The sequence below is a fragment of the Xenopus laevis genome, chromosome 6S (genome assembly GCF_017654675.1).
Source record: "Xenopus laevis strain J_2021 chromosome 6S, Xenopus_laevis_v10.1, whole genome shotgun sequence".
Classification (NCBI taxonomy): Eukaryota; Metazoa; Chordata; class Amphibia; order Anura; family Pipidae; genus Xenopus; species Xenopus laevis.
The window spans coordinates 71,208,487-71,234,976 of record NC_054382.1 but is presented as its reverse complement, the minus strand read 5'-3'; the positions used below and the strand labels follow the sequence as shown (position 1 = coordinate 71,234,976).

The 26,490-nt window shown below is 37.1% G+C and overlaps 1 protein-coding gene across 1 annotated transcript in view; it reads right to left on the bottom strand.

The window, feature by feature from the left end:
• The window catches only part of cdh20.S (cadherin 20 S homeolog), a 265,825-nt gene that overhangs the window by 56,583 nt on the left and 182,752 nt on the right, over positions 1–26,490 (bottom strand). Inside the window, exons 3-4 of the mRNA XM_018269486.2 lie at positions 13,027–13,160; positions 413–785 (exon numbers count right to left, since the gene is read on the bottom strand). Of these exons, the coding sequence (XP_018124975.1) occupies positions 413–637 (225 nt within the window). The 5' untranslated portion in view covers positions 638–785; positions 13,027–13,160. The remainder of the gene's footprint in view (positions 1–412; positions 786–13,026; positions 13,161–26,490) is intronic.

Genomic DNA, 26,490 nt, shown 5'->3' with positions numbered 1-26,490 from the left:
AGCTGAGTCATGTAAAAGATTGGCTGCATAAAACCGCAACAGCACAGTTTTTACTTCCAGACAACACTACCAAATGGGCTATTAGATTACTCATAGCAGTTGTTAAATAAGCACAAAGAATATAAAAGGAATAACTAGGGCTCTGGATTTTCCATGCTGAATGTAGTGTGTAATCATTAAACTGCAGGATAACAGTAACTGAAGTCTGTTTTATTGCAAGACAGTGACAAAAAAGCCAAAAATAAATGTAATAATCTCCTGTGTCTTAAGGTAAAACTGATGTGAAGTCCTATTCTGGGCAAAGCCCCTAATGTGGATATTATTCCTGCCAGGTTTGTTTATGTGAATTCCCATGCTAAACAAAATGTCTCTTCTGCTTGATTCACTTTTTCAATTATTTTAAGAACCTTACCTTGCCGACATACAGAGGTTCTGTCCCTGTGTACTCTTCCAGAACAAAAAACTGGTTCCATACCCAGCTTCTCTTCAGTCGGTGATGAGACAACTGTCTGCTCTGCGAGTTGCCAGAATCTCTGATAAGTGGATGTGAAAATTCAAATACAGCGTTTGTCAGGTCCAATAGCACCATGTAGTATACAAGTGTGCAATGTCTGTGATAGCTCCTTTTCCAGCTCATTCTGTCCAATGTTTTCAATGAATCTTTATTTTCCCTGCTGATGAAATACTTAATCACGGTACTCAATGCTAAATAAACTGAAGAAACGTTGAAAGATGTTTGATCTTGCTATTGGCTTTGTTGGAACTGTAGCTGAGACGACAGATACCTGGGATGCCGAAAAGAAAAGCATAAAGCAAAATTAAGTTTTTAATAGGATAATGATATGTTCTACTACATAGTGTGAGGTCCTTTCTCCTAGGTAGCATAATAATAAAATATGAACAGTATGTTTAGGAACAAAGAGGCCTGTTATCTTCTTATATACAACAAAGTACCTTTGGACATGCACCCAATAGGGGTTGTAGTTAGCGGGGTGGAATGATTCACTTTGGTAACTTTGATTGCAACAGGTTTCCACTGTATTATTGATTTGCTAGAGTTAACAGCATGCTCTCAGAAATACAGTATTTATGATTTCAGAAGCTCTTTGAAACTACTGAATATAAGCATTCAAGTCCAGAAAAGATAACACCAACGAAGCAATTTCCAAGGACGGTTGCTGTTTTCTAAATATAATATGCTGCCACCCAGCATATATATATATATTTTTTTTAAGGTGAATCTGTTTCATTGCGGACCTTAATTATTATTTTACGCTTTGCAATTTTAGTCTGGAGCATATCCCTAAAGCTAATTTAACATGATATGGGTTTGAATGGACAGTTAATCATTATGTAATCCACAAGAGTTTTAGGGGGGTTGATCGGCACCTTCTATTGTGGGATATCCGAGCAAGACAGACGAACAGATTTCCTTTCTTGAGGCTGAAAGACTGGTTTAGGTAAAGGAATGTCGACCTCCAGTGGAGGGAGCTTTCTCATCAGTCAAGGGCCTTTTGTTGTCATGAAGTCAGATTAGCTGGTGACCTCACTCTGTGCTATTGAATGTAGCAGCTTCCCTTTCACAGTTTTATGGGTATAATGAGGTGGCATTGCGCTCAAGTAACTCTGTCAAAATACCCAGCACAGCTTTTATGCTATTTCAGTGAGAAACCCCCAATGTCCCTTTCTTACTTTGCCCTTTATTTCGTCCTTGCTCCATCTGGCCTAGATGAACAATTACACCAATGTTTATTTATGCTGCACCAACTGAATAACAAGAGATTTTACAACTTTTTCTCTGTTGCCCTTATTGTGAGCTACTTAACAGCTGCTTCTCCTAGAAAATTCAAATGTGTCTTATTTTCTATCTAACGTCCTACAACAATGGACTGATGAACAGCATAATTACTGAATATATCACATAAAATACATAGCCTGTCTATCTCTGCACATGTCTAAGCATCTTAATCTGTCATCAGAAGTGATAGAAGTTGTTATTGTGCTTGCATTGCAAATATTTAATTGAGCATTAGTACTTTGTAAAACTTTATCTGCTCCTGAATAATTATATCATAGGAAAGTTATTAGGGATACACCAAATTCACAATCTGCTGCATACCGGCTTTTTGCAAATACCAAACAAAAAAAAGCCAAAAAACATATGTTCATTTAAATATTGAAATGTGAACATTCCGTTAAGTAAAATCAGCTTCTGTATGCAAAAGTGTTGTTTACATGTTCTCTTGTCAACAAACAAGTAGCAACAAATAGGTAATACAGTTGTGCATTCTAAACATATGAGAAGTGCCACTATTCTGGACTATGAATAATTACTTTCAAGCTACAATACTACACCATCTTCCTTTTCTGCGGAATAGTACATAATCATATACAATGCACTTTTTTAAGGGTGAAAAAACAAGTGAATGCAAAACCCCGAACAGTCAATTAGCAGGCCTGATTTACTGGTCTACAGTTTCAACAGAAACACCTGTACTTATTCCTTACTAACACATAATGAATCCTTTTTGGAAGTAAACTCTTATTAGGCTTTTTTAGTAGTTATGGTGATCCCAATACGATCCCTTATCCAGAAAATGTCAGTCCCGAGCATTCTGGATGACAGGTCCCATGCTTGTATTTCTAAGCCACATTGTAATATAAATGTGACATCAGTCTTAGTACAGTAGAAGCAGCAGCTTCCCCAGCATAGGGAAAATTAGAGTAGGGACAGATTTCCCATGCTTAGTTCCCATTCATAAAGTAACATGAGTATTGCATTTTAAAGATGGTGATTATAAGAAAGACATCAAAGCTGATAACTGCCTGTTTAGTCTGAAATACCAATGTCAGTTTGCTTTTACATATAAGGTTATAATGGAACATGATCAGTTTAGATTCACCCTAGCATAGAAATAGGTGCTTGATATGCAATATTGTATGAAAATTTAAAAATATTTGAAGAAAATAAAGTAAATGTTCAAAGGAAAAACCATATTTGTCTACGGTGTATATTGTGTCTATAGTTAGCAGGCCAAGAGAAGATGTACTGAGTAGAATACCGTATTTGAATTGAATGGGTTCAAGGAGAAGGATTTGCTTAACAGGATAATAGAGTGAAGAGATTGAGGAGGAGAAGTGGGGTCAAAGGCAGCATATGTAGGCATAAGAAAAGGAATGCTTTCTCTTTTCCACAAAGCTGACCATTTTCTTCAGTTTGTGTCTCACCACACTATTCAGGTCAAAACAAGATTGTCTAAAGCCCCAAAAAAGACTAACCAAAACAAAAGACAATATGGGTGATATTATGTCATTGGCAGAGGTGGCGCTAAGCATTTAGTAACGATAAATATCCTAATACATTTCTAATTTTAAATATACTTGCAGTATCTCTGGTTATATCTTTTTAAATGAACATCTAAGAAATTGAAATGTCCATCATTATGTGTAATTATCCAGTAATACTTTTTAGAATGGAGCATGTGTTATAAAGCAGATCACAGGAAATAAGCACAATCGATGCACAAGGTAATCAAGGGCATGCTTGCAAGAGCTTATCTAATTTACACGCCAATTTTAAAGATCAAGGATTCTTACAAGATTTAAGTCTGACAGAATGCTGGCAAGTGCAGAGGATAAAGTAATCTGCTGATCAGTAATACTGAGAAATCAACAATCTTACATATTTTTTTACTATAATTTTACTTATAACTTTTTCTACCCAGGTATACAAGCTGACACAAACTCTCATCTCTGTGATGGCTGTGATAAAATATAATCAATGAGTAGCTCATTGTTTCAGTATTGTAGTTCTACTGTATGTTCCTTACATTTCAATTCTTCTTCTAGTTGCTTCGATTATGTATTGATTTTTCAGTTAATGGAGATAACATTTTGCTTTTAAATGCATTTTCACAATTATTTTCTATTGAGTCCCTTGGCCGTACTTATCTCAGTATGGCATGAGATGTCCTATTGCAAATTCACCGAAAGAATAAGAGAAGGAGGTGAAAATAACACTCTGAGTGAATATTTAAGGAAACTGATTAAACAATTGGAGAAAGGCAGTGACAGAGAATTCAGAATTTTTTTTCCAGTGTATTTAGGGGATCCCATGTTTTAGCATCCAATAGCATCTGATTTTCTACTAACTATAAAATATAAAAGACCAGACAAAACTACCCAAGTTAAGAGGTAATTTTTTAATATACCCACCACTACAGTTAAAATGGATGTCCAAACATGCTCATTTGGTTCCATTGTATCCCTCCTGACATATTGGGCAAGTGCACTTATTTATGCTGGAGAATCCTGTAGCTACCATAAAGTTCAACTGTGTCTGTTTTGATGCATTGAACACATTTGTGGCAGATTCAACTCTGTAGTAGGCTACAATAATGTTGGAGTTGTGGGGTAAAAATGCAGCATTGTGGGTAAAAAACATGCTGATTTACATTGAACATTTTGTGTGCACTTTCACACTTCAGTTGCACCTGTAAATGCTCAAAATCAGTGCTCTCAAATATCCACCATATGGACCATATGGACCTTGGAACACTGAAAGTAATTAATACTACTTGGAGAGCCAGATCTGCCCTGTGAGCCTACAGCTGGAGATCCCTGGCTTAATAGGATTCTGTTATGATTTTTATGATGCAGTTTTTATTTTTAAATGGCACTGTTTACACTACTAAAAATTCACTCTACCATGTAACATTTCATTCCTAACCTATTCTTTTTAGTTGTAATATTGGTGTGTGTAGGCAGCCATCTCAGGTCATTTTGCCTGGTCATGTGCTTTCAGAAAGAGCCAGCACTTCAGGATAGAACTGCTTTCAGGCAGGTTATTGTTTCTCCTATTTAGTGTAACTGAATGTGTCACAGTGTGAGATGGATTTTTACTTTGCTATTCTTGTATCTACCAGGGAGCTGTTATTTGGTTAGCTTCCAATTGTTCTGATTATGGACTTCTGGGAGGGGGGAGGAGAAGTGGGGGATATCACTCCAACTGCAGCGCAGCAGTAAAGAGCACAGTCACATGACTGGAGGCAACTGGGAAACTGACAATATGTCTAGCCCCATGTCAGATTTCAAAATTAAATATAAAAAAATCCTTCTGGTCATTTGAAAAACGGATTTCAGTGTAGAAGTCTGCTGAAGCAGCACTATTAACTGATGCGTTTTATTAAAAAAAAATATGATTTCCCATGATAGTATCCCTTTAAATTATTGTGATTGTCAGAAAAACTACAACCCTCTAGCCGACCCTCTAGTCTGAGCTAGTCATAAACGTGCAGCCATTTTCATGACTTGAACCCACTGATGATATAGGGGAGGTGTGCCCAAAAAGTTAAGAGCCCCAACCTGTTAAAGTAACATTTTTTTGCAAACCAAAACCACCCATAACAACTGGCACCCAAAGTGACTGTATAATTTTGGGATGAAACATTCTGCACATTATTATCAGACACCAAAAGTATCAATTATCCTTTGCAGTCCACAATTTCTGATCACATCAGGGTATACTGAGAAGGTACTTCCAAAATGTTAATAGGGTAAAGCACATTTTTTCTCACATTATTGTATTAAAATTAGAGAGGCCTATTATTTATGACATTATGGGCCCCTTCACTAAGTTTGAGTGAAGGAATAGAGGAAAAATAGTTCGCATTTCGAATGTTTTTTTTTGGCTACTTTGACTATCGAATTGGCTACTTCAACCTTCGACTTCGAATCGAACTAAAAATTGTTCGAATATTCGACCATTCGATAATCGAAGTACTGTCTCTTTAAAAATTTCTTCGACCCCCTAAAACCTACCGAGGCCAATGTCAGCCTATGGGGAAGGTCCTTATAGACTTGCTAACAATTTTCTGATCGACGGATAATCCTTCGATCGATGGACTAAAATCCTTTGAATCGTTCAATTCAAAGGATTTAATCGTTCGATCGAACGATTATTCCTTCGTTCATTCGGACGAACGAATTGCGCGAAATCCTTCGACTTTGATATTCGAAGTCGAAGGATTTTAATTCGGCAGTCGAATATCGAGGGTTAATTAACCCTCGATATTCGACCCTTGATACATCTGCCCCTAGTATATTGTCACAACACAGATATCTGTTATTACAGTATATGCTTGTGGCAGTTACATTTTCAAACAGCGTGCCTTAAAATATTTTATACTACAGCTATTATCACAATAACTTAGAAATGTCTCATATTTTCTGCAGCACTGTACAAAATTATCTACAAAATGAATAGAGAATAAAAACAAAACCATCTGGAACTGAAGAACCTGTGCATGAGAACTTTGGTGTATCGTGCTGACTTGTCCTGCTTTACAATTGAAATCCATTTAATCTCATTTACATTTTCAGTGTTGTCCAACACCGGTATTTGTTGAGATTACAATGATTGTTCAAAATAAAGGGTTTTCTCAACCAAAGTTCTGCAATAAATAACTGCTTTCCGTGTGGGCTGCTCACACTGCTTCCCACATCACTACACAGCACTTCAGTTTTGAATGAACTGTCCTGAATAGTTACAAATGTGTCTTTTGGATGAGCTCGGTACCGTGGAGACCTTTTCGATCCCAGGCAGGATGGTGGTCTGCATCTTCCGCATTCACATACAATGTACATGTTAACCATTCTCAGGGATCTTATCCTAAGATTTTCTTCTAAAATGCATAGCATGTCATAAGGAATATTTTTATAAAGGTGATAAAAAAGCTTTGACGTCTATAACAAACATCACCACTTTAATGTCATCAGCATGTCATAATTATTTAAAGGGGTTGTTCACCTTTGAGTTAACTTTTAGTATACTGTAAAGAGTGATATTCTGAGACAATGTGCAATTTTTTTCATTTTTTAGCATTTGTGGTTTTTTAGTTATTTATCTTTTTATTCAGCAGCTCTCCAGTTTACAGTTAACTTAAAGGTGAACCACCCCTTTAATGTAAAAGTGTAGCCAAGTATAATATATTAACACGTACTACATCTAACTTATTTTGTAAAGTATATTATAATTATTGTGTATAACATTGCAAATGAACACAAAGGCTCCTGGAATAGCCCCAAAGTAAAGTCCCCTTGGTGGGACTTGGGGGGAATGTTGCTCTTCATTCTCAAAACATTAAAAAAATTCATGTAGCTCAGACCGTATAGTACTCTGACTTACAAGTTTCGTACATACCGTAATTTATTCATTGGTCTGTACATATTACTAAGAATATTGCTAAGGTTATTATCAAGAATATTTTGTTTGGTTCCCATAATGCAAAATGAAAAAATTTGTAAAGTTGAATACTTTACTCCTCATTAAAGCCACTGTAGTAGAACCAACCTTGCACACACAACTACATAGTTAAACTGAAGATACTCGAACCCGATGGGTATAAAATCATACTAATTCTACTTAAACAACAGACTTAAGGTGGCCATACACGAGCAGATTAATGCTGCCAATATCGGTACTTTAGACCAATTCGGCAGCTTATTTGCCCATGTATGAGGCTTCCGACGGGTCTTCCCGATCAATATCTGGCAACAATATCGATCGGGAAGGTGTAATGTTTACAATATCGATTGGGAAGGTGTAATGTTTCAGGCGATCGACCCATCTGAGCCCATTGCTCCTCAATGTCGCCAAACGAGTGGATCTAGTGTATGGCAGCTTAAGTTGATTATAGATATTTTGACCAATTTAAGTGACAGCAACACGCTTTGAACTGAAAGAAGCTTTCAACTGCAATACTTATAGCAGTGCTTGCTAGCAAAGAACTATTTGCGTAAAATCACTACAATAAATGTATTCATGGGAGTTTTAAGAAGTTGAAAGACTTACAAAAGAATAATAATTACCAGTGAAATAGTGGTTGCATTATAAAAACACATATGGAGATTAGGTTGCATTAACCTCTTGTACATGTAAGGCCTCTTTCACAATAGAAACTTTCCATACAACTAAAACAGACTGCATAAGTTGCATGAGAACTGCCCCTTATATCTCAATCATATATTCTGTTCACACTATGCAATTTGATTCCCATCTGACCCATTCCAAGGGTCTTACTGACCCTTACAGACATTTTCATGTACAGTTTATTCATTGAACTGTAGCTAAGCTAAAAGCTGGAGCATTGCATTCCATTTGAATTTAAGACAACATGTACCTTGTTGGCACTATTTGAATAAATAATGATGGTGATATTGTGAAAGTTTGTTTGATCCAGCATTTCACCTTGGCCGGCTTTTTACATCCAACTGCTATGTTTATCGATCAATACGCACTCATCCACATTCTAAAGTAAATGAGTTATTTTAGTATTCAGGTTCTGTATTACTTACTGGATTTTTGTATTGTACAAAACAAAGTTATTATTACTGAATAGGTCCACACAAAGTAACACACATGGAGCAAGGACATAAACATTCTCACAACTCTTTTCCAGAATTAAAATGATGTTTACTTTGAGACATGATGCTTTGTGTTTGGCCACAATGCAATAATAAAGCCTTTATATACTTGAAAGGATTACCCTAAGCAAAGCTTAGTGGAGCCCATTTATACAGTGTGAAAAGCTGTACAAAGCGCTTAGTTTCTTTCTCCCCTATATATATATACAAATCAAGCCAGTTCTTAGCTGCGTGAAATTATCACAAGTTTACTATAAAGTACACTTATCACCATGGTGGCTGAACTAGTAATGTAATTGTTCATTAATCGGGTTGCAGGGGAATTCTGAACTGGTACTGAACCTTGTAAATAAAGTGAGGGACAGATAAGAAAGTGTTGCTCTCAGAAAGCAACTGTATACAGGGCCGATCCTGCACATTTTGCCGCCTGAGGCGGGCTTCGTTTTGCCCGGGGGGTCCACATCGCAGTTGCACGCTCTGCATGAGAAGAGCTGAATTTCCGTGTTGAAAAACTGAATTTCAGCTCTTAGTTACCAGGAGCGGCATTTTTGCCGCCCCTGGTAACCAGGGGGGCGCTGCTGCCTGATGCGAGTGCCTCAACTCGCCTCATTGGCGGAGTGCCCCTGACTATATATAACACTCCAGTGCAACTTTGCATTCTATGGGGCAGGGTACTAGCAGGACTACTACACTTAAAATAGCTTGTTAGGAAATAAGCATGCTGGGAAAAATACAGGATTGGGATCACTGTCAGAGCATGTATATATCCCATTGTAAATGAGCCATAGCATGTCAATAAGATGCTGATACACAATAAATAAACGTATCTGTTATTATCTTTACTTATGTTACCCTACACCATATAAATGTCAATCTGCATGAAATATCAGGCACAATGAGTAACTGGAAGAATATAACATATGCATAAAAAGATGCATTAAAGCAAGAATATGTGGTATGGGTAGGGTTGCAACCTTTTTTGGAAAAAAATACCATATATTTAGATTTTTTTCCCTATTATTAACATTGAGGTCAAGCATCATTTTTACTGGTCAGGCCTGTAAAATACTAGCCAGGTGGCAACCCTAGTTATGGGGACTATTCAAGGTATATGCCAAATTAATACTGTATATACAATTGGGATGGCCTTGCCCCTGTAGATCACATGGGTCGTGCACATTCAATAATATGTCCCAGGGAAAATGATTCCATCATTTGAGAACTAACAATAACTGGACTGAGACCCCAAACTGTTAGAATAAAAAAAACCTAAAGGACACAAATGTTTTCTAAGGTCTATTTCAGAAGCAAATCAGTCAGAGTTGGGTACATTTCCACTATATCATAAAGTTGATACAAGCTGTAACCCATAATCGTTGTTTACTGAAATAGGCCATTCACAAAGCCTCCGTGGCATTACAATGACAATTGACTCATAAATCTTATCTTCAACTAGCTCTCTCTTTCAAAGGCGCATGGAACTGCATGTTGAATGCCTCAAAGGTTCATTAGAAAGCATTGACTTGTGTGTGTAATTATTCTTAGGAAACTATTTAATTTCACAGGCACTTATCTGGAAAAGAAACAGTGGGAGGAAATTACTTTTAAAATAAATGAACACTTTATTGCATTACCCTTTTTGAAATAAGATAGTAGAAACTCTCAGTGAAAGTAAATAGAGTTGTTCCCTTTTTCTTTAACTCTACACTATGGGTAATACAACTTTTAACTCCGTAAACCTGCATCTTCTGAAGATTATGATCTTGGGCACATGAGCATGCTGGGAATTGTAGTTCACAGCAGTGAAGGGCTACAAGTTTTACACTTTTCCCTTTTCTCTCTTATCTTTGTTCTAAAAAAGACTCTTTAAGTTAGTTAAGAGAATTCTGTATATACAGCAAAGTGTATGAATAGGCATTCATTATTCTCCTTCCTCTCTTTGCAGGGAAACTGTTTTGGAACAGTGAATGTGCATCAAAGCAATTCTATGACATGTGCACCCTTACCAAGTACCCAGGCCTTTTCTAGTCACAGATTCAACAGCTCCGATCCTTTTGTACGTTATTCAGATGGGGCTTCTGCGTTTGCAAATGAAAAGGGACAACTTCATTGATACCTTGTTAGAGCAAGGCTGGAAAACACAAAACGGATAGCCACTGCAGTTCCCCTAAAGCTATTTGAAATGAATCCAATTAATAAACAGAAATTTCTACATGGAAGCAAAGGAACTGATTCTCATTATTTTCTGCCTCGGAGCTTGGGTTCATAGTCAAAAGCACATATATACATAAAAGAAAGTAATGAAGTGCTTATTTGATTTAAATACAGTGCACACATAACGAGCAATTCAGTTATGAAATATGCGAATCTCCTATGTAATAGCTTTCTAATGTAAGTGGGATGTCTGCTCTTTAATGTCCCCTCCAGCAAAGCAACGTTTTTAATCCCAATTAGTATTTCAGGGAAAGTGTTTCTCCTCTCTCAGCATAGTAAATCGCCATAATGTGGACACGAATGGCAAACAATCAGCCTCATTATTCCGGCTTGGTAAAGATAGCAAAAAGCAGCCTTTCCATCATTCTGTCACCAAAAGTGAGAAGGAATTAAAACCCAGAAAAATGGAGAATTAAACAAAAGAAAAATTAGCAGCGTGACTCTAAAAGCTCAATAACTGCCAATACCAAAGTTTCTGAAGTCATTCTAATATCTGTGTTAGGAGAAGTAATATATTTAGGTCTGGCTATAAAAACCTTTCCTGTGACGCGTGTTAAAGTAAAAAGTACACAGATAAACAGAACACAGTTAAAAGTGCTTATTTAAAAAACAAAATCACTGTACCAGATGTGTTATAAATACTGCAGAGCTGGGGAAAAAACAATTCTAGCCAGAATTTATTTGATAATAAGAAAGAACCATAATAAATGCACCCAGTTCCTGTTAGATTGTTGCACACCTATACAAGGCATACTAATACTATATACACTTCCTTGCAAAAGTATTCACCCCCTTGGATTTTTCCCTATTTTCCAAACTGTTATTTAAATGTTTCTTAATTTTATTTCATATGATGGATCTGCACAAAATTGGTGAAGTGAAATGAGAAAAATATATATAGAAAAGATTTAAAAAAAAAACAAAAACTGAAAATTGGCATGTGCATATGTATTCACCCCTTTGCCATGAATGCCCTAAAAAATCCTGGTGCAAATAATTACCTTCAAAAGTCACATAATTAGTGAAATGAAGTCCACCTGTGTGCAATCTAACTGTCACATGATCTGTCAGTATAAACACACCTTTTCTGACACAGTACCACAACAATGGTGCCACAACAAACCTGCCAAGAGAGAGCTGCCCACTAAAACTCACAGACCAGGCAAGGAGGGCATTAATCAGAGAGGCAGCACAGAGACTAAAGGTAACCCTGAAGGAGTTGCAGAGTTACACAGCAGAGACTGGAGTATCTGTCCCTAGGACCACAATTATCCATACACCCCATAGAGCTGGGCTTCATGAAAGAGTGGCCAGAAAAAAAGCCATTACTTAAAGTTAAAAATAAGAAGGCATGTTTTGAGTTTGCCAAAAGGCATGTGGGCGACTCCCCAAATGTATGGAGGAAGGTGCTCTGGCCAGATGAGACTACAATTTAACTTTTTAACCACCAAGGAAAATGCTATGTCTGGCGCAAACCCAACACATCCCATCACCCCAAGAACACCATCGCCACAGAGAAACATGGTGGTGGAAGCATCATGCTGTGGGGATGTTTTTCAGCAGCAGGGACTGGGAAACTGGTCCGAGTCAAGGGAAAGATGGATGGTGCTAAATACAGGGATATTCTTGAGCAGAACCTGTGTCCGTCTGCCTGTGATTTGAGACTGGGATGGAGGTTCACCTTCCAGCAGGACAATGACCCGAAGCATGCTGCGAAACATTTAAATATGTTGGAATGGCCTAGTCAAAGTCCAGACCTCAATCCAATTGAGAATCTCTGGTCAGACTTGAAGATTGCTGTTCACAAGCGAAAACCATCCAACATGAAGGAGGTGGAGCAGTTTTGCCTTGAGGAATGGGCAAAAATCCCAGTGGCAAGATATGGCAAGCTCATAGAGACTTTTCCAAAGCAACTTGCAGCTGTAATTGCAGCAAAAGGTGGCTCTACAAAGTACTGACTTTAGGGGGGGGGGTGAACAGTTATGCAAGCTGGAGATTTCTGTGATTTTACACTATTTGTTTTTTGCTTCACAATAAAAAAAAAATCTTCAAAGTTGTAGGCATGTTCTGTAAATGAAATTTTGTCTCAAACAATCCATTTTAATTCCAGGTTGGGAGGCAGCAAAACATGAAAAATGCCATATATATATGTATTTGAATGAAACTATACAATATACACTGTAGCATACACTGCATACAGTATATCAGAGCTACAGTATATATAGCTCTGTCAGTTGCCCATATTTATCTATATGTTATGTGAAAATGATTATTATTATGAAAAGAGAAAAAAAATCCTTGCTGATTTAGTTGATTACATGTAAATCCACCCATCAAAAATATAGCACACATTCAGATCAACTGTATAAAATAAAAACTGAATCATACCTTTGACTACTGTCCAGATGCTGAATCCTGTCTTGCAGCTAGGTCCTTTCTACTCTGGATAGTTCAGATAGTAACAGCTATTTCCGTAAAAAAGCCTCAAGCAGTGCACTCCTGTATGTCTCCTTGTTAACTGTCTGTAATGACAACAAAAGTTGTGTTTTACACTTCTAAAGCAAGCAACTTTCAATGAGGATTGAAGAACACCATTTCAAAAGAATTCACCAATCAGCATTCTAGCCTTTAAACTGATACTCCCCCCTCTTCCAACCTACTCCCGCTGTTCTGTATCACTGAACAAGCCCCCAGAGAGTTGTCTGAGAAATCATTCATAAGTAAAAGTCCAAGTATGCAGGGGTTTTGATTAAGTGTCAGCATGATCAAAAAGAGAAATTAATTTCATAATTCTATGTATGATAATGAATAAGATACTGATCAGTGTTGTGATACTTATTTTATAGCCAAAGAAAATCCATAATATAAAATGGACTAAAACATCCAGCTTTTTAACTGTTTATTAATTTGTGTAGGTGCAGTGCTTAATTAGCAGAAATAGAGAACCCAATCACTTCCCTTTATATCTCACTTCTTCATTGGGTCCTTTCTGATGCTAATTAAAATTTGTTCTTTTAAAGTCGTGTAAATAAACAATACATCTGGGACACCCTTTAAAATCATTATTAATTATGATATGAAACTATATCTGTAGTTCTCTGAAAATCTGTCTATAACTCTTTCTCTCTCATGTTCTATGTAAGATTTTGCAGCACAGCTCCATTTTTTTTTTTTTGCTACCAAGCAGGTAGCTTATTCAAGAGAGTCTGATATAAATTATATGTTGTGCTTGGATACATTCAGCAACTTTTTGCTTTAGGAAACAGTGAAGAAGAAAAGTATTTTTTGTTTTTTTACCTTATTTGTCTCTGTATTCTAATTGTCACAATTCATATTTAAAGGAGAAGGAAAGGTTAAAACTAAGAAAGTTTTATCAGAAAGGTCTATATAAATACACCAGTAAACCCTCAAAGTAATGCTGCTCTGAATCCAGCATTTCTTTCCTTATATTGTAGATATATATGGGCTCAGTACATATTACACTTCCTTCTTTCATCTTAAACCTCCAGGGCTAGGGTTTGAGCATGCTCAGTTTGCTCTTCTTCCCCTCCATCCCCCCTCCCTGCTGTAATCGGAGCCCAGAGCTATGAGTGAGCCAGGAGAGACTCAGGCAGGAGGTTACATCTAACCAAGCTAATATGGCAGCTGCTACCTAAACAAACAAAGATAGATTCTAGTGCTGTTTACTCAGGTATGATAAAGCATTCTGTAGAATATATATAGTGTTATAGCTTGCACTATTGTGGCTAATCTATTGGCAATCAACTAACTTGGTAGCTTGCAACAAGACTGTAATATCCTATCAAGTCACATAGGTAGTGTATGCACTTTCACACATTGTAGAAAAGTAATTTAGAACTTGCCATACAGCAAAATCTTCAAGTTCCCTTCTCCACCCCTTTTTTCCTGGTCTTGGTCTGTTTAATAGATTGAGGAAAGCCACATAATCTATGGCTTAAAGAAAACACATCCATCTGATAGTGGTTATTATAATAAACTTTGATGCCCAAATACCGTGACTTTTTCGGATATGTAGACGAAAACTGCAACTTTTTCAGATTTGATGCCTGAAAACCACAAAATCTTTGGATTATTGCACAAAACCCAGTGCAGATCAGGGTATCTTCAGGACTTTTCCCATTGAATTCTACATAAACTCAGCAGGTCTGTGTTGGAGTACTTTTTTATTCAGACTTTTTAACACCCTCTGGGTTTAAATAATCCGGAAAAAATTCAAGTTTTTTTTCCACCAAAAAATTGTGGTTTTCCGCTTTAAAAGGCCAATGAGAAAAAAATCTGACTTTAATAAATAACTGCCTATAACTCTCTAGTATTCATAGGTTTTTTTACCCTTTGTGTTTATTAAAAGAAAGCATTTTTAATCACATCACCGCAGTGATATAATATTGTGAGTTTGAATTATATTTTACATTATAGACGGAAAACATTGTAGTTTATAGCACCATCTGTCACATTATACTAATATACAAATCCATAGATTACCTTTTTTTGGCTTCTCTAATTGCCACAATCTACGAAGGATTCTGATTTATGAAGAGAAAAACTACTGTTGCCTAAGGCCAGTGAACACAAAGGTATACAGAATGGAGGAATTGTCAGAAGCAATTCTGTCTTACTTAACTACTCACTGAACACCAAATGTCCCTCCAGCAATAAAGTAAATATCTGTAGAGAAGGCAGCAGTCAATACATGAATATAAAATGACAGATACCTATGTGATACAGGCACATCATTTGCTTGAATTATCCAGAATGCTTGAGATCTGGGATTTTCTGGATAAGGGATATTTCTTAATTTGGATCTCCATACCTTAAGATTGCTAATTAAACCCAATAGAATTGTTCTGCCTCCAATAAGGATTAATTATGTCTTAGTTAAAGTTATATTGTTATAAATGGTGCTCTGCTGTCATGTGTTGTATAAAAATAATGTTCTTGGCCTGCAGCCTTGTGCTTTTATACAGCCATAAAACTTATCAGGGACTTCTAACATCCTTCCATCCATACAGTTGTACATTTAGCAAAGTTTTAAAGCTTCCCTGTAGGTCACATAAAAGATCCCTTAATGATCTTTAACAGAAAACCATTAGGGCTCATTTACATTTCTCCGGATGTAATAACTAGAGTACTAAAGACTGCAAGGGTGAAACCCTCTGCACTCCATGCATTAAAAAGCTAGCCTTCGTTGGGGAAACAGCTCTGAATGACACAAAGAGGGACACCTATGTGCCTTCCCTATTCTGCCCCTCACCAATACAGCGCTAACTATGCCGGCAGTTCAGAAAGACCAGAGGGGTATTTACAATGTGTGTGCAAAGTGCATTATAAAAAGCACATGCTCTTGGACAGACATTTTGCAAATATCATTGCCCCACTGAGCTGAATTATGCTACTTGTAGAGTTACAATACACCTGGGACTGAGAATATCCAGCTAAACTAAGTTAGCTAGTACAAATTAGACTGGTTGCTTGCTATGTTTCAATGTTTCTACCTAAAAATCATCCAAAAAATTCAATCTAATAGTTTTCAGTTAGAGGAAATGTACATGAATTAAATAAACAATAAAAAACATACTGCCAGCATTGCATTCAAACGAAGATATAGGCCTGGATTTGTGGAAAGGCCACCAAGGCCCAAGCCTAGGAAGGCACGATTTTAGGGGGCGTAATGCTGCCCAACCACACCCACATTGGTTCAGAAACACTGGGGATGCGCATGAGATAAAATAGTTTGTATAATTCCTGTGTGCGAATCCCCAATGCTCCGGTCCTGATGATTAAAATTTGCGCAAATAAAAGGAGGAGACAGGGGCGACAAACGACAGTGGGCCTAGGGGTGCCAGCTACATATAAGTATTAATCCACCCCACAACCCCAAACCTACTTTACTAAAACTGCCCCCCCCCATTTTTTGTAAATAATCTAACATAATCTATCATTCTCTCCATATAGAGGGCCTGCTGTCTTTAACAAGCTTCTCGTTAGCAAGAATGTCTTTAGAGCCAACATTCAACCAAGCCAAGTTGTTGTGATGAATTATGTGACCAGGTAGTCAAAACAGCTCATTCACATCAATTGTCAGATTCCATTTTACACTGACAGCTTTCAGTTTCTATATCTCTTTTTGTCTTCTACCACATTTTGTAATGGGCTTTTACCCTGGCCAATATGTCAATGCTTGCTTCAGTGAACACAGAGAAAGAAGATCTTCTTTTGTTTGGGCCTGACATGGCTGGTTGGTTTTCCGCATCAGAAAGCAGTGGCTTCCTTCACAGTTGGAGCTTTCCAATAATTGCCAGAACAAATTATAATAGGGCAATCTGTTCTTTCTCCCCTTTCCAAGCAGTAAAAAAAAGAAAGAAGAGAAACTAAAAAACAACACCAATTTTGTCTGCTTACAAATCAGCGTAGAAATAGATTTGATACAGTCAGAAAGGAATCATGTTACAGACAACAGTTGTGGGACATGCTATGTCTCGGGCAACAATGATATGGCTTTGTGGTATTTAGATTTTGTGCATTGACAGAGCATGGAAACATTTAAATATAGCCATAATAATACTTAGTGACTTTTATTTGCTGATTTAGTTAGGGTTAACTAATTCAATGGTGAAAGGCCTTGAATAAATAAAGCAACTGATAATGCACTGCTATGGCTGAATAAGATAGATAACCTTAGCTTATTATGGGATTGGACGAAGTGTAGGGATACGGTCAAATTTGAATGTTGCTTATTCTAGGATTGGTCAGAGGAATTGCAGGACAGGGGTGGAGTTGGGCTGAAAATGTGAAATAAAGCTAATGACAGATGTCTCCAAGTATTTTGATTGTGTGCTCTGGCTGGACATCTGCTTCTGCTCCTGCTTCAGCTACAAATTATAGCCTTATTGGTATTTATGTAAAGGTTAATGCAAGTGCAGTGTGCACAATGCAATTTTGATTGCAAATTGACATGTTTTTAGCCATAAATCAGTATAAATCCTGCAATGTCTTTAGCTATAGTTTTTGGCTTTCTATAGCTATGGATTTTAACCTACATGGTTTTTGGAACAACTCAAAGCATCATGAATACAAATTCGAAATAGTTTGATAACACATATGATCATGATTTCTGAATTATGCTAACCCATAGCAAGCAGTCAGTTAGAGGATAAACAGAAGTGAGGGAATGTAATATAAGTCGCTAACGTAAAAACTATTCACAATGCGAAAAGTTATGCCTTTGCGAGAACAAATTTTGCTTTGCGCAAATTTAATATAGCTTTTGCGAACCCGGAAACTGTTTATCGACCACTTCCGACAGTGGAAGACCGTTTGCGAATTTTAGAGTTTGCGACAATGCGCAGTCAATGTAATAAAATTTCTTACTGAAAAAGTCGCTATGTTTGCTCCAAAAGATTATGGGGGGAATGTAATATAAGTCGTTAACGGAACAAACTATTCACAATACGAAAAGTTATGCCTTTGCGCGAACAAATTTTTAGAATTTTAGAATTTAGGGGTAGATTTATCAAGGGTCGAATTTCGAAGTTAATAATACTTCGAAATTCGACCATTGAATTTAAATAAGAATATCGAATTCAAACTTTTTTTCATCTAATTTGGCTATTCTGCGGTCGAGGCAAAATTCCCTCGAATTCACTTCGACCCTTGATAAATCTGCCCCTAAATGTAGCTTTAGCAAACCCGGAAACTGTTTAGTGACCACTTCTAACAGTGGAAGACCATTTGCGAATTTTATAGTTTGCGACAATGCACAGTTAATGTAATAAAACTTCTATAAAAAGAAGATTATGACACCTTTAAGCATTTCTTAAGAGTGCGCAATTACTATTCGCGATGCAATAACAGTTTAAGGAACAATATTACATTGCGAGATGTGGCTTTTTAGTCTTATCGGCGCGACTTGTTTTTCTCTTTGTGACTTTAATTACATTCCCCTGTACAACACCTTCAAGCACTTCTTAAGAGTGCACAAGTACAATTCACAATGCGCAATTACAATTCGCAATGCAATAACAGTTTAAGGAACAATATTACATTGCGAGATGTGGCTTTTTAGTCTTATCGGCGCGACTTGTTTTGCTCTTTGTGACTTTAATTACATTCCCCTGTACACCTTCAAGCACTTCTTAAGAGTGCACAATTACAATTCACAATGCGCAGTTACATTTCGCAATGCAATTAAAGTTTAAGGAATAATATTACATTGCAAGATGTGGCTTTTTAGTCTTATCGGCACAAATTGTTTTGCGCTTTGCAACTTTAATTACATTCCCCCAAAAGCATTTGATTGGTTGCCGGGAATTACTGCCCTGGTGCAAATTTGCGCAGTGTTTATAAATGTTGCTCAGTGTTTATAAATGAGCACTATGTGCCCAATTTCAGTTGGCACAGATATGGTATCTAAATGCACTTCCAATGTCAGGAATAGAAAAAGGGAACATTCACTGAAGTGGTTTGGGCTTTTTGTTTTTTGGGGGGGGGGGTTGACAACAGTTGAGTGGGTGATTATTTTAGTATTTAATTAAGGGAGTTGTGCTTAAAGGCTAATGGCCCTGAATGTGTGGACAGGCATCGGAGAGATATCAGTGCACACACCAAGCAGATTTCAATGTGGAAATGCACATTTTTGCATTTGATTTATGCTCCAACACTATTAACCAAGGTACTGGTTCCAACACCCTTCTTATAGCTTGCACAGAGTCCCAATGATTTTTCTTAGCTTTGCAACTGAGCTGAAGTACAAAATATAGGGTGCTTAGATGTAAGGGAAATGTGCGTATTGATGAAGTGTTACTGCCAGGATTCACTGCAAGTGTGTTGGACCTACACAAGAGCGGAATACCATGGGCATCATGAGTACTCTATTTGGTGTAGTTTTGTACAGAAAATAAAGCTTTTCATTAATCTTTTCCCATAATAGTAAGCCTGACATAAACCATTTTTCTGAAAGTCCAACATAAATTTTTAATTTTATTTGGCATTTGGGGTGTAGTCACTGCCATTGTGTTTTAGCTGGGGGAGTGGTAACTAATGTAACTGTACAGCCTTTCGTTCAGTTTGGCCAGAAAATAAACATTTTGATAATTTTCGAAAACCGGATTCACCTTAACCTCTAGTGACAATCAAATTCACTTTAGCTAAATGACAGGCTGCACTGGCAGAAAATACATTCTATTTGCCATAGTTCTTAAATGAGAAGAAACGGTTAAAACTAAGTAAGCCTTATCAGAAAGGTCCACCTATATATATCAGTAAACCCTCAAAGTAATGCTGCTCTGAGTCCTCTGTCAAAAGAAACACAGCATTTCTTTCCTTCTATTGTGTACACATGGGCTTCTGTATTAGACTTCCTGCCTTCAGCTTAAACCTTCTTGCCCCGGGTGTAATTGCTAATTGCTAGAAGTGTGAGGTACAACTGGGACCTTGGGGTTTGCTCTGGGTTTTGGGATACCATATGTTACAGATATCTTATCAGCCTTAAGGCCCCAATACACAGGCCGATAAAAGCTGCCCACAGCCTGAGTCATGGTAAAAAATCCTGTGGGATCACGGCTGCATCTGTTCGTTGATGCGGTCCCGTGATCCGACCACCGGTTTTGCCTCCATTCTGATCAGCCCGATATCGCGCACCTCAATGTGGGCATATCGGTGAGAGATCCGCTCGTTTGGCGATCTCCCTGTGTATGGCCATCTTTACTTAGCTACACTAACAAGCTAATGTTTTCAATACTGAGTAAACAGCTAAGCAATGCAAAGTAGAGCCCACTTTTCTATTGAGATGGTCTTCTCCTGTGACCTTTTGAACATTTTGCAGTATGGCTAAATATTTATGAGTCTTATTATTCTCTTGGAAAATATGTTGTAATACATCCTTAGACTTCATAAACAGCAAATACTATGACATAATGACAGTAGCTACAGTACATTTCTTTTTGATGATTATTATATAGTCATTTCCATCAGTTTAAGTGAAATATGTATAATGGTAACATGAACATCATTATAAATCGTCTATGAACGGCAGTACATAAAATCACCAAATCCATAGTCCATAACTTGAGAAAGCCAAATGCCCAAAGTATTGTATTAAAACAAAATGTTATTTTCTAGCCAACTTTGGGGCAAATTCACTAAGAATCGAAGTTGCGCCAGGCGAAACTTCGCCGCTCTTCGCCGTTCGCCAGGCGAATTTTCGCCAGCGCTACGCAAATTCACTAAAATGCAAAGTTGCGCACAGGGGTAGCGAAAGGTTGCGGAGTTGCGCTAGCGTTGCTTCACTATATAAAGCGAAGTTGCGCTAGCGAAGGCTAATCTGCATACGGCGCGAAATTCAAATTTCAATGGAGGAACACGTATCTGCACTACAAATGCCTAGAAAACCTTCAAATCAGCCAATAAAAATTTTATTTTGCCCTACACATGTGCCCACTGTCTAGGTAAGTTGCCATGAGTCAGGAAATGTAGGGGGGAGGAAGGGGAGCCCCAAAAATTTTTCGATCTTTTTCAGCCTATCACCCGCCATGTAGAAAACACGCCAGCGTTTTTTGGGACTTAGAAAAAATTTGGACTTTTTTTGAAACAATCCCTATCTACTCTATTGCGCTTCGCCAGGTCTGAGGTGGCGAAGGAAGTCTAGCGTAAAAGGTAGCGTTCGCTACACTGCGCAAGTTAGTGAATTTGCGTAGTTTCATCGCTAGCGAAGATTAGCCTGGCGTAAGGTTGCGAAGTAACACTAGCGAAACTACGCCAGCGTTCGTTAGTGAATTTGCGCAGTAGCGAAAATGGCCAATGCTAGCGAATTAACGCTAGCGTTCGGCGCTTCGCGCTTTATTGAATTTGCCCCTTTGTATCTCTGCTAGAGGTGCAGGTGAATCAGGTGACCAGCATATATTAAAAAGAATAACTGCAACATAGAATCATTTTGGCTGTATTGATTTTCTAGAGTCATAAGTGTTTTGAGCTGCTTTGCCTTGCTTCTTCTGTACATACCAGCATGCTGCTTCCTCTGAATTATAAGCTCCTTTCCAGGCATTTTGTAGCCAAAATACATTTTTAAAAATGAGTAACCTGTACATTATATTCCTTTAAACTAGTGGCTAGTAGACTAGTAGTTTTGCATAGGTTGGGAGTTTCCCAGCAGTTCATGGAACTTAATGATGACCATCATTTTCATTGCGGTGCATTATTTTTATAATATACAAGTTTTAATGAGTCATGCAACACAAGTGACTTTGAGCAGTCAAATGCCTTTGTAATTTGATGGGTAGTAGTGATCTGCTCTGATCAGAGGCAGTGCTTAAAGGAGAAGGAACGTCGTTCACTTGGGGATGCCTAACATTTGGCACCCCAAGTGGTAAACAACTTTCCTTCTCCTTTAATATGATTAGCTCTCCAAGTTCAAATTCAGATTTAAATCCCTGCCTTAAATTCATGTGACTTAAAAGGTATGGGCAATCGAATGGGTTTGCTTTTTTTACCAAAATTAATGGAAATTTCTTTTATTCAAATTTGTGCATGCAAATTATGGGTTGAAGTTGTTTAGTATTCCAAAAACCAAAGAGTCTGTGAGCTTTATGTCAAATCCCACATTATGCATTCTGGGTATACCCTGTTTCTGTTTGATAAACTTTTCTTACTGTTGCAAAAGTCCCTATAAGAATATATAACAGGAATAACTACAAGGATAATATTCTACAACATTTCCTGAAGTACATGTTATCGAAAAGGAAATGTGTTGCATGTGCAATATCCTTGTCCCTTCCACTTTCCATTTCTATCCTACAGATTCATATCATATAGGAGATCTTTTATGCTCAAACTCATTATCTAAAAAACAGAAAAATAGCAGAGTAAGTTAACTAATTTTATCTAACCCAGCGTAATCCACGTTTATGGTATATATATGCTCTGTACATTGAAGGCATGGTTGCTCCTTACTATGAAAACCCCTTACTCAAGAAAAACGCTCAGACAAACATAAATATGTCAGTCTTCCATGACTTAGACTGGACATTAGAGAGGGTGTAATGGTGATTATTGTTTCTAGAGGTGTACTTGTGTGCGTTGGGGACAACTGGGTAATCTTAAAAATTATACATTAACATTATCTTAAAACAGAAAATAGCAAATCACTGCAAAGACTTTTACAGTTTCAAGGAGCTCTTTAGATTGAAAAACAGGACTTCAACCAGGGGAATAACGAATAAAACTCCTAAAGGGTCAAATGACATGAACATGGCATATTAAAAGTCAAGCTTTAGACTTGGATAGAGGGCACTAGATGCCTGAAGATAGAAAAAAGAAGAAAGAAATGGACCGCTACTGCTAACCTCTTATTACCAACCAGGTGCTCAGTCAAACAGTGTCCCCACTGCTAACATCCAATAGACTCAAAACAGGCAGACGGCACTTCTGGAAAGGATTTATTGGGGTTGCTGCTGTAGAACCTAACGCGTTTCGGGAGTAAATCCCTTAATCATAGGTAACAAGTCATTGTCAACAGCTGGGTTTTTATACAAAAGGTAACAGTGACCCCCCTATTGAAAGCCCACTAGGGGTCACTGTTACCTTTTGTATAAAAACCCAGCTGTTGACAATGACTTGTTACCTATGATTAAGGGATTTACTCCCGAAACGCGTTAGGTTCTACAGCAGCAACCCCAATAAATCCTTTCCAGAAGTGCCGCCTGCCTGTTTTGAGTCTATTGCACTAGATGCCTGATGTATGCTAGCGGAGAAAATAAAAAAAATTCAATAATAAGAGGGTTTTTTTTTTTTAAAGAAAAATGGCAACTTTCACCTGGAGTGAGGCACTAGTTAAGGCTTTATATCTGTACTGTACAGTCTTTGTGAATGCACGGCTGAATAGGGAAGCTCTCCTATTAACAATCTTCACAAACCTTCACGTCTCTTATCTACTGAATTAAATGACATGGAAAGTTTGAGATTTCAAAAGCTTTTCACCACTACCCCTGACTGCCCAGTCAGCTTGTGCCTCCCATCTCGCTTTAGAAACTTGCACTGGCAGACAGTGAATGATAGTTTAACCCACTTATAGATTGCTCATAATGTCAGTCTTAAGGCAGAACATTTCTAAGCTTTTATTAGTAAAACAAGCAGTCACTTACAGGACCAGCACAAATCATGGATTTGTGAGATGCCATAAAGATTGCCTTCCACATCTCAGCACATCAATGGCAAGCTGACTGTAATTAGAAATTTAGATGATCACATAAGAATTTCATAACATTAATGAAATAGGATAAATCACCTCAGATTGCAGAGGAGAGTATACAGCCTTCCTTAAGAAACCTGGAATCACCCTACAAATAACATTGTCTATAGATATAGGGGGTTACTTACTAAAGTCCTGTCGGGCTTTTTGGTACAAAACTAAAAATTTTCAGTCTTTTTTAAACTCAAATTTTTCAGAATGTTGTAAAAAAAAAAAAAAAATCTCAGACCTACTGAGGTTGTATATAAGTCAATGGGAGAGGTCCCTATACTATTCTAAAGTTTATGTGATCTGCGCTAGAATTAGACGACTTAAATTCGACTATTTCAGGCTTTTCAGGCAAAAATCTAAAAAATGCAGGCTTTTCAGGAAAAATGCAGTAAAAAACATACGATTTAAGTTTTCACTCTTTTTTATCGAGTCCCCCCCCCAATCCAATGAAATCGTGCTTTTTTAAATAATAAATAAGGTCCAATCGTGGATTCTAGTTTGTCTGACTATTTTTATTTAAATAATCACAAAAATTCTGATTTAAGTAAATAACCCTCCCCATGTTGACACCTCACATCTGGTTTCCCTTAAACGCTCCATATTTCTGGTGGATTTCTACTGTGGATTTCTGGTTATGTAGAATAGTGAAATTTTTAGATTGATGCTGATTTTAATGACTGTACTTTCAGTACTTCTTTGACGGTTCCCAAAGAATGTAGCAAAAAAAGTTCAAGAGGTAATGGCCTAATTTTTGGTGTGTTTTTAAAAGCTATGTTTTAATGTTTTTAATGTTATATCAACATTACTAACACTAACAAGCCTAAATTTAACATACTTAATGAACAAAGACTAATTCAAACTATACTGTTCGTAATAGATGCATTGAATCCTAGGCATTTGCTATTAAGAGGCGCTTGTGCTAAGCCTCTTTGAAGATTTTACAGAATTGTAAATCAACTCCGTAATTTTTAAGATGAAAGTATAGTAAAATATTTCATCATGACTTAAAAAGTATAAATGAACTAGAATATTAAATGACTTAATTCCATAAGAGAATAATTGCATTACAACACTCTAGACATGGGGAAGATTATGGTAGCGGTTAATATTAAAAATGTACAAATGACTGCATGCATAAGGAAAGTCAACCCTGTTGGGTGACAGAGTGCAGTAAACAGAGAAAAGGTTAATTATTGAAATGTACTCAGGTTGACTATATTATTGGTTTATGCCTTTTTAATTACATGTTTTACATTTCTTATTAATCAAAAATGTACCCTGCCATTTGTTTCAATATAATAATCAGTTAATATATATTGTATCCATTCTAAATGGTTGCTCTTGAATCCTGAACTGGTTCAGATCTGCACCATATTCACATAGAAAGCAGCCTATACATTTTATATATATTATATATTGTTTAGTGACAGGATTTAAAATAAACTTTTCAGGGTATTTTATATGTAACCAGTGATGGCAGAGCAAATCCAAGGAGCTAATTTTTAAGTTCAAGGTAAAACACTGAACAAATACCTTTACTTCAATGTATTTGCACCACATTAAACTATTTTAAAAACCTGCATAATTATAAAGCTCTGCAAAATGCCTTTTTTGTTTGTTTGTAGATTTGTCCCACTTCATGCATTGAAACCAGTACAGAGAGGTTTAGTTTACTAACTTTTATAAATGCTACTTTCTGCTTGATTACACATAGAGAAATATGCGAAAAGGGAAGCTCAGTAATATTCTTCTATTATGCTTCATAAATAGGTAACTGATTTTATGGTGACAAAATATCAGTTTCAAATTCTTCAGTGTTATTTCCAGATTGCACTCACAAGGAACCCTCAAAAGTGCTGTTTACAGGGAGCAGCCAGAGGTATATCTGGGCTGGTGCTTTTGGCAGGAGGGCTATAGTGCTATTCTGTTAAAAAATGCAAGGTGAAGATCCTTAAAGGGATCCTGTCATCAGAAAACATGCTTTTTTCAAAACGCATCAGTTAATAGTGCTACTCCAGCAGACTTCTGCACTGAAATCCATTTCTCAAAAGAGCAATGACTTGGGGCAGCTGGGAAATTGACAATATGTCTAGCCCCATGTCAGATTTCAAAATTGAATATAAAAAAATCTGTTTGCTCTTTTGAGAAATGGATTTCAGTGCAGAATTCTGCTGGATCAGCACTATTAATGGATGACAGTATCCCTTTAACAAACTGGCATGATTGCTGGTCTGCAAGTGGTGAAAGGCAGCAGGGACTTTGAGCTGGCACCAAGACCTTTTGAATAAGATACCCCCCATAGTAACTTCACGCATACAGTCTTACACTGTGTGGGTTATTTATTAAAGTCCGATTTTTTTTATCATTGGCCTTTTAAAGGGGAATGAAAAATTACTCCAACTCACACCTGCCGAGTTCATGTAGAAGTCAATGGCAGATGTCCCGGAGATATACTGATTTGCGCTGGGTTTCCGAAAAAGTTGCTGAGCCCCAGGTTGGAAAAACAGAAAGTCTTAAAGGAATTGTTAAGTATTAAAATAAAAACTGGGTAAATAGATAGGCTGTGCAAAATAAATAATGTTTCTAATATAGTTAGTCAA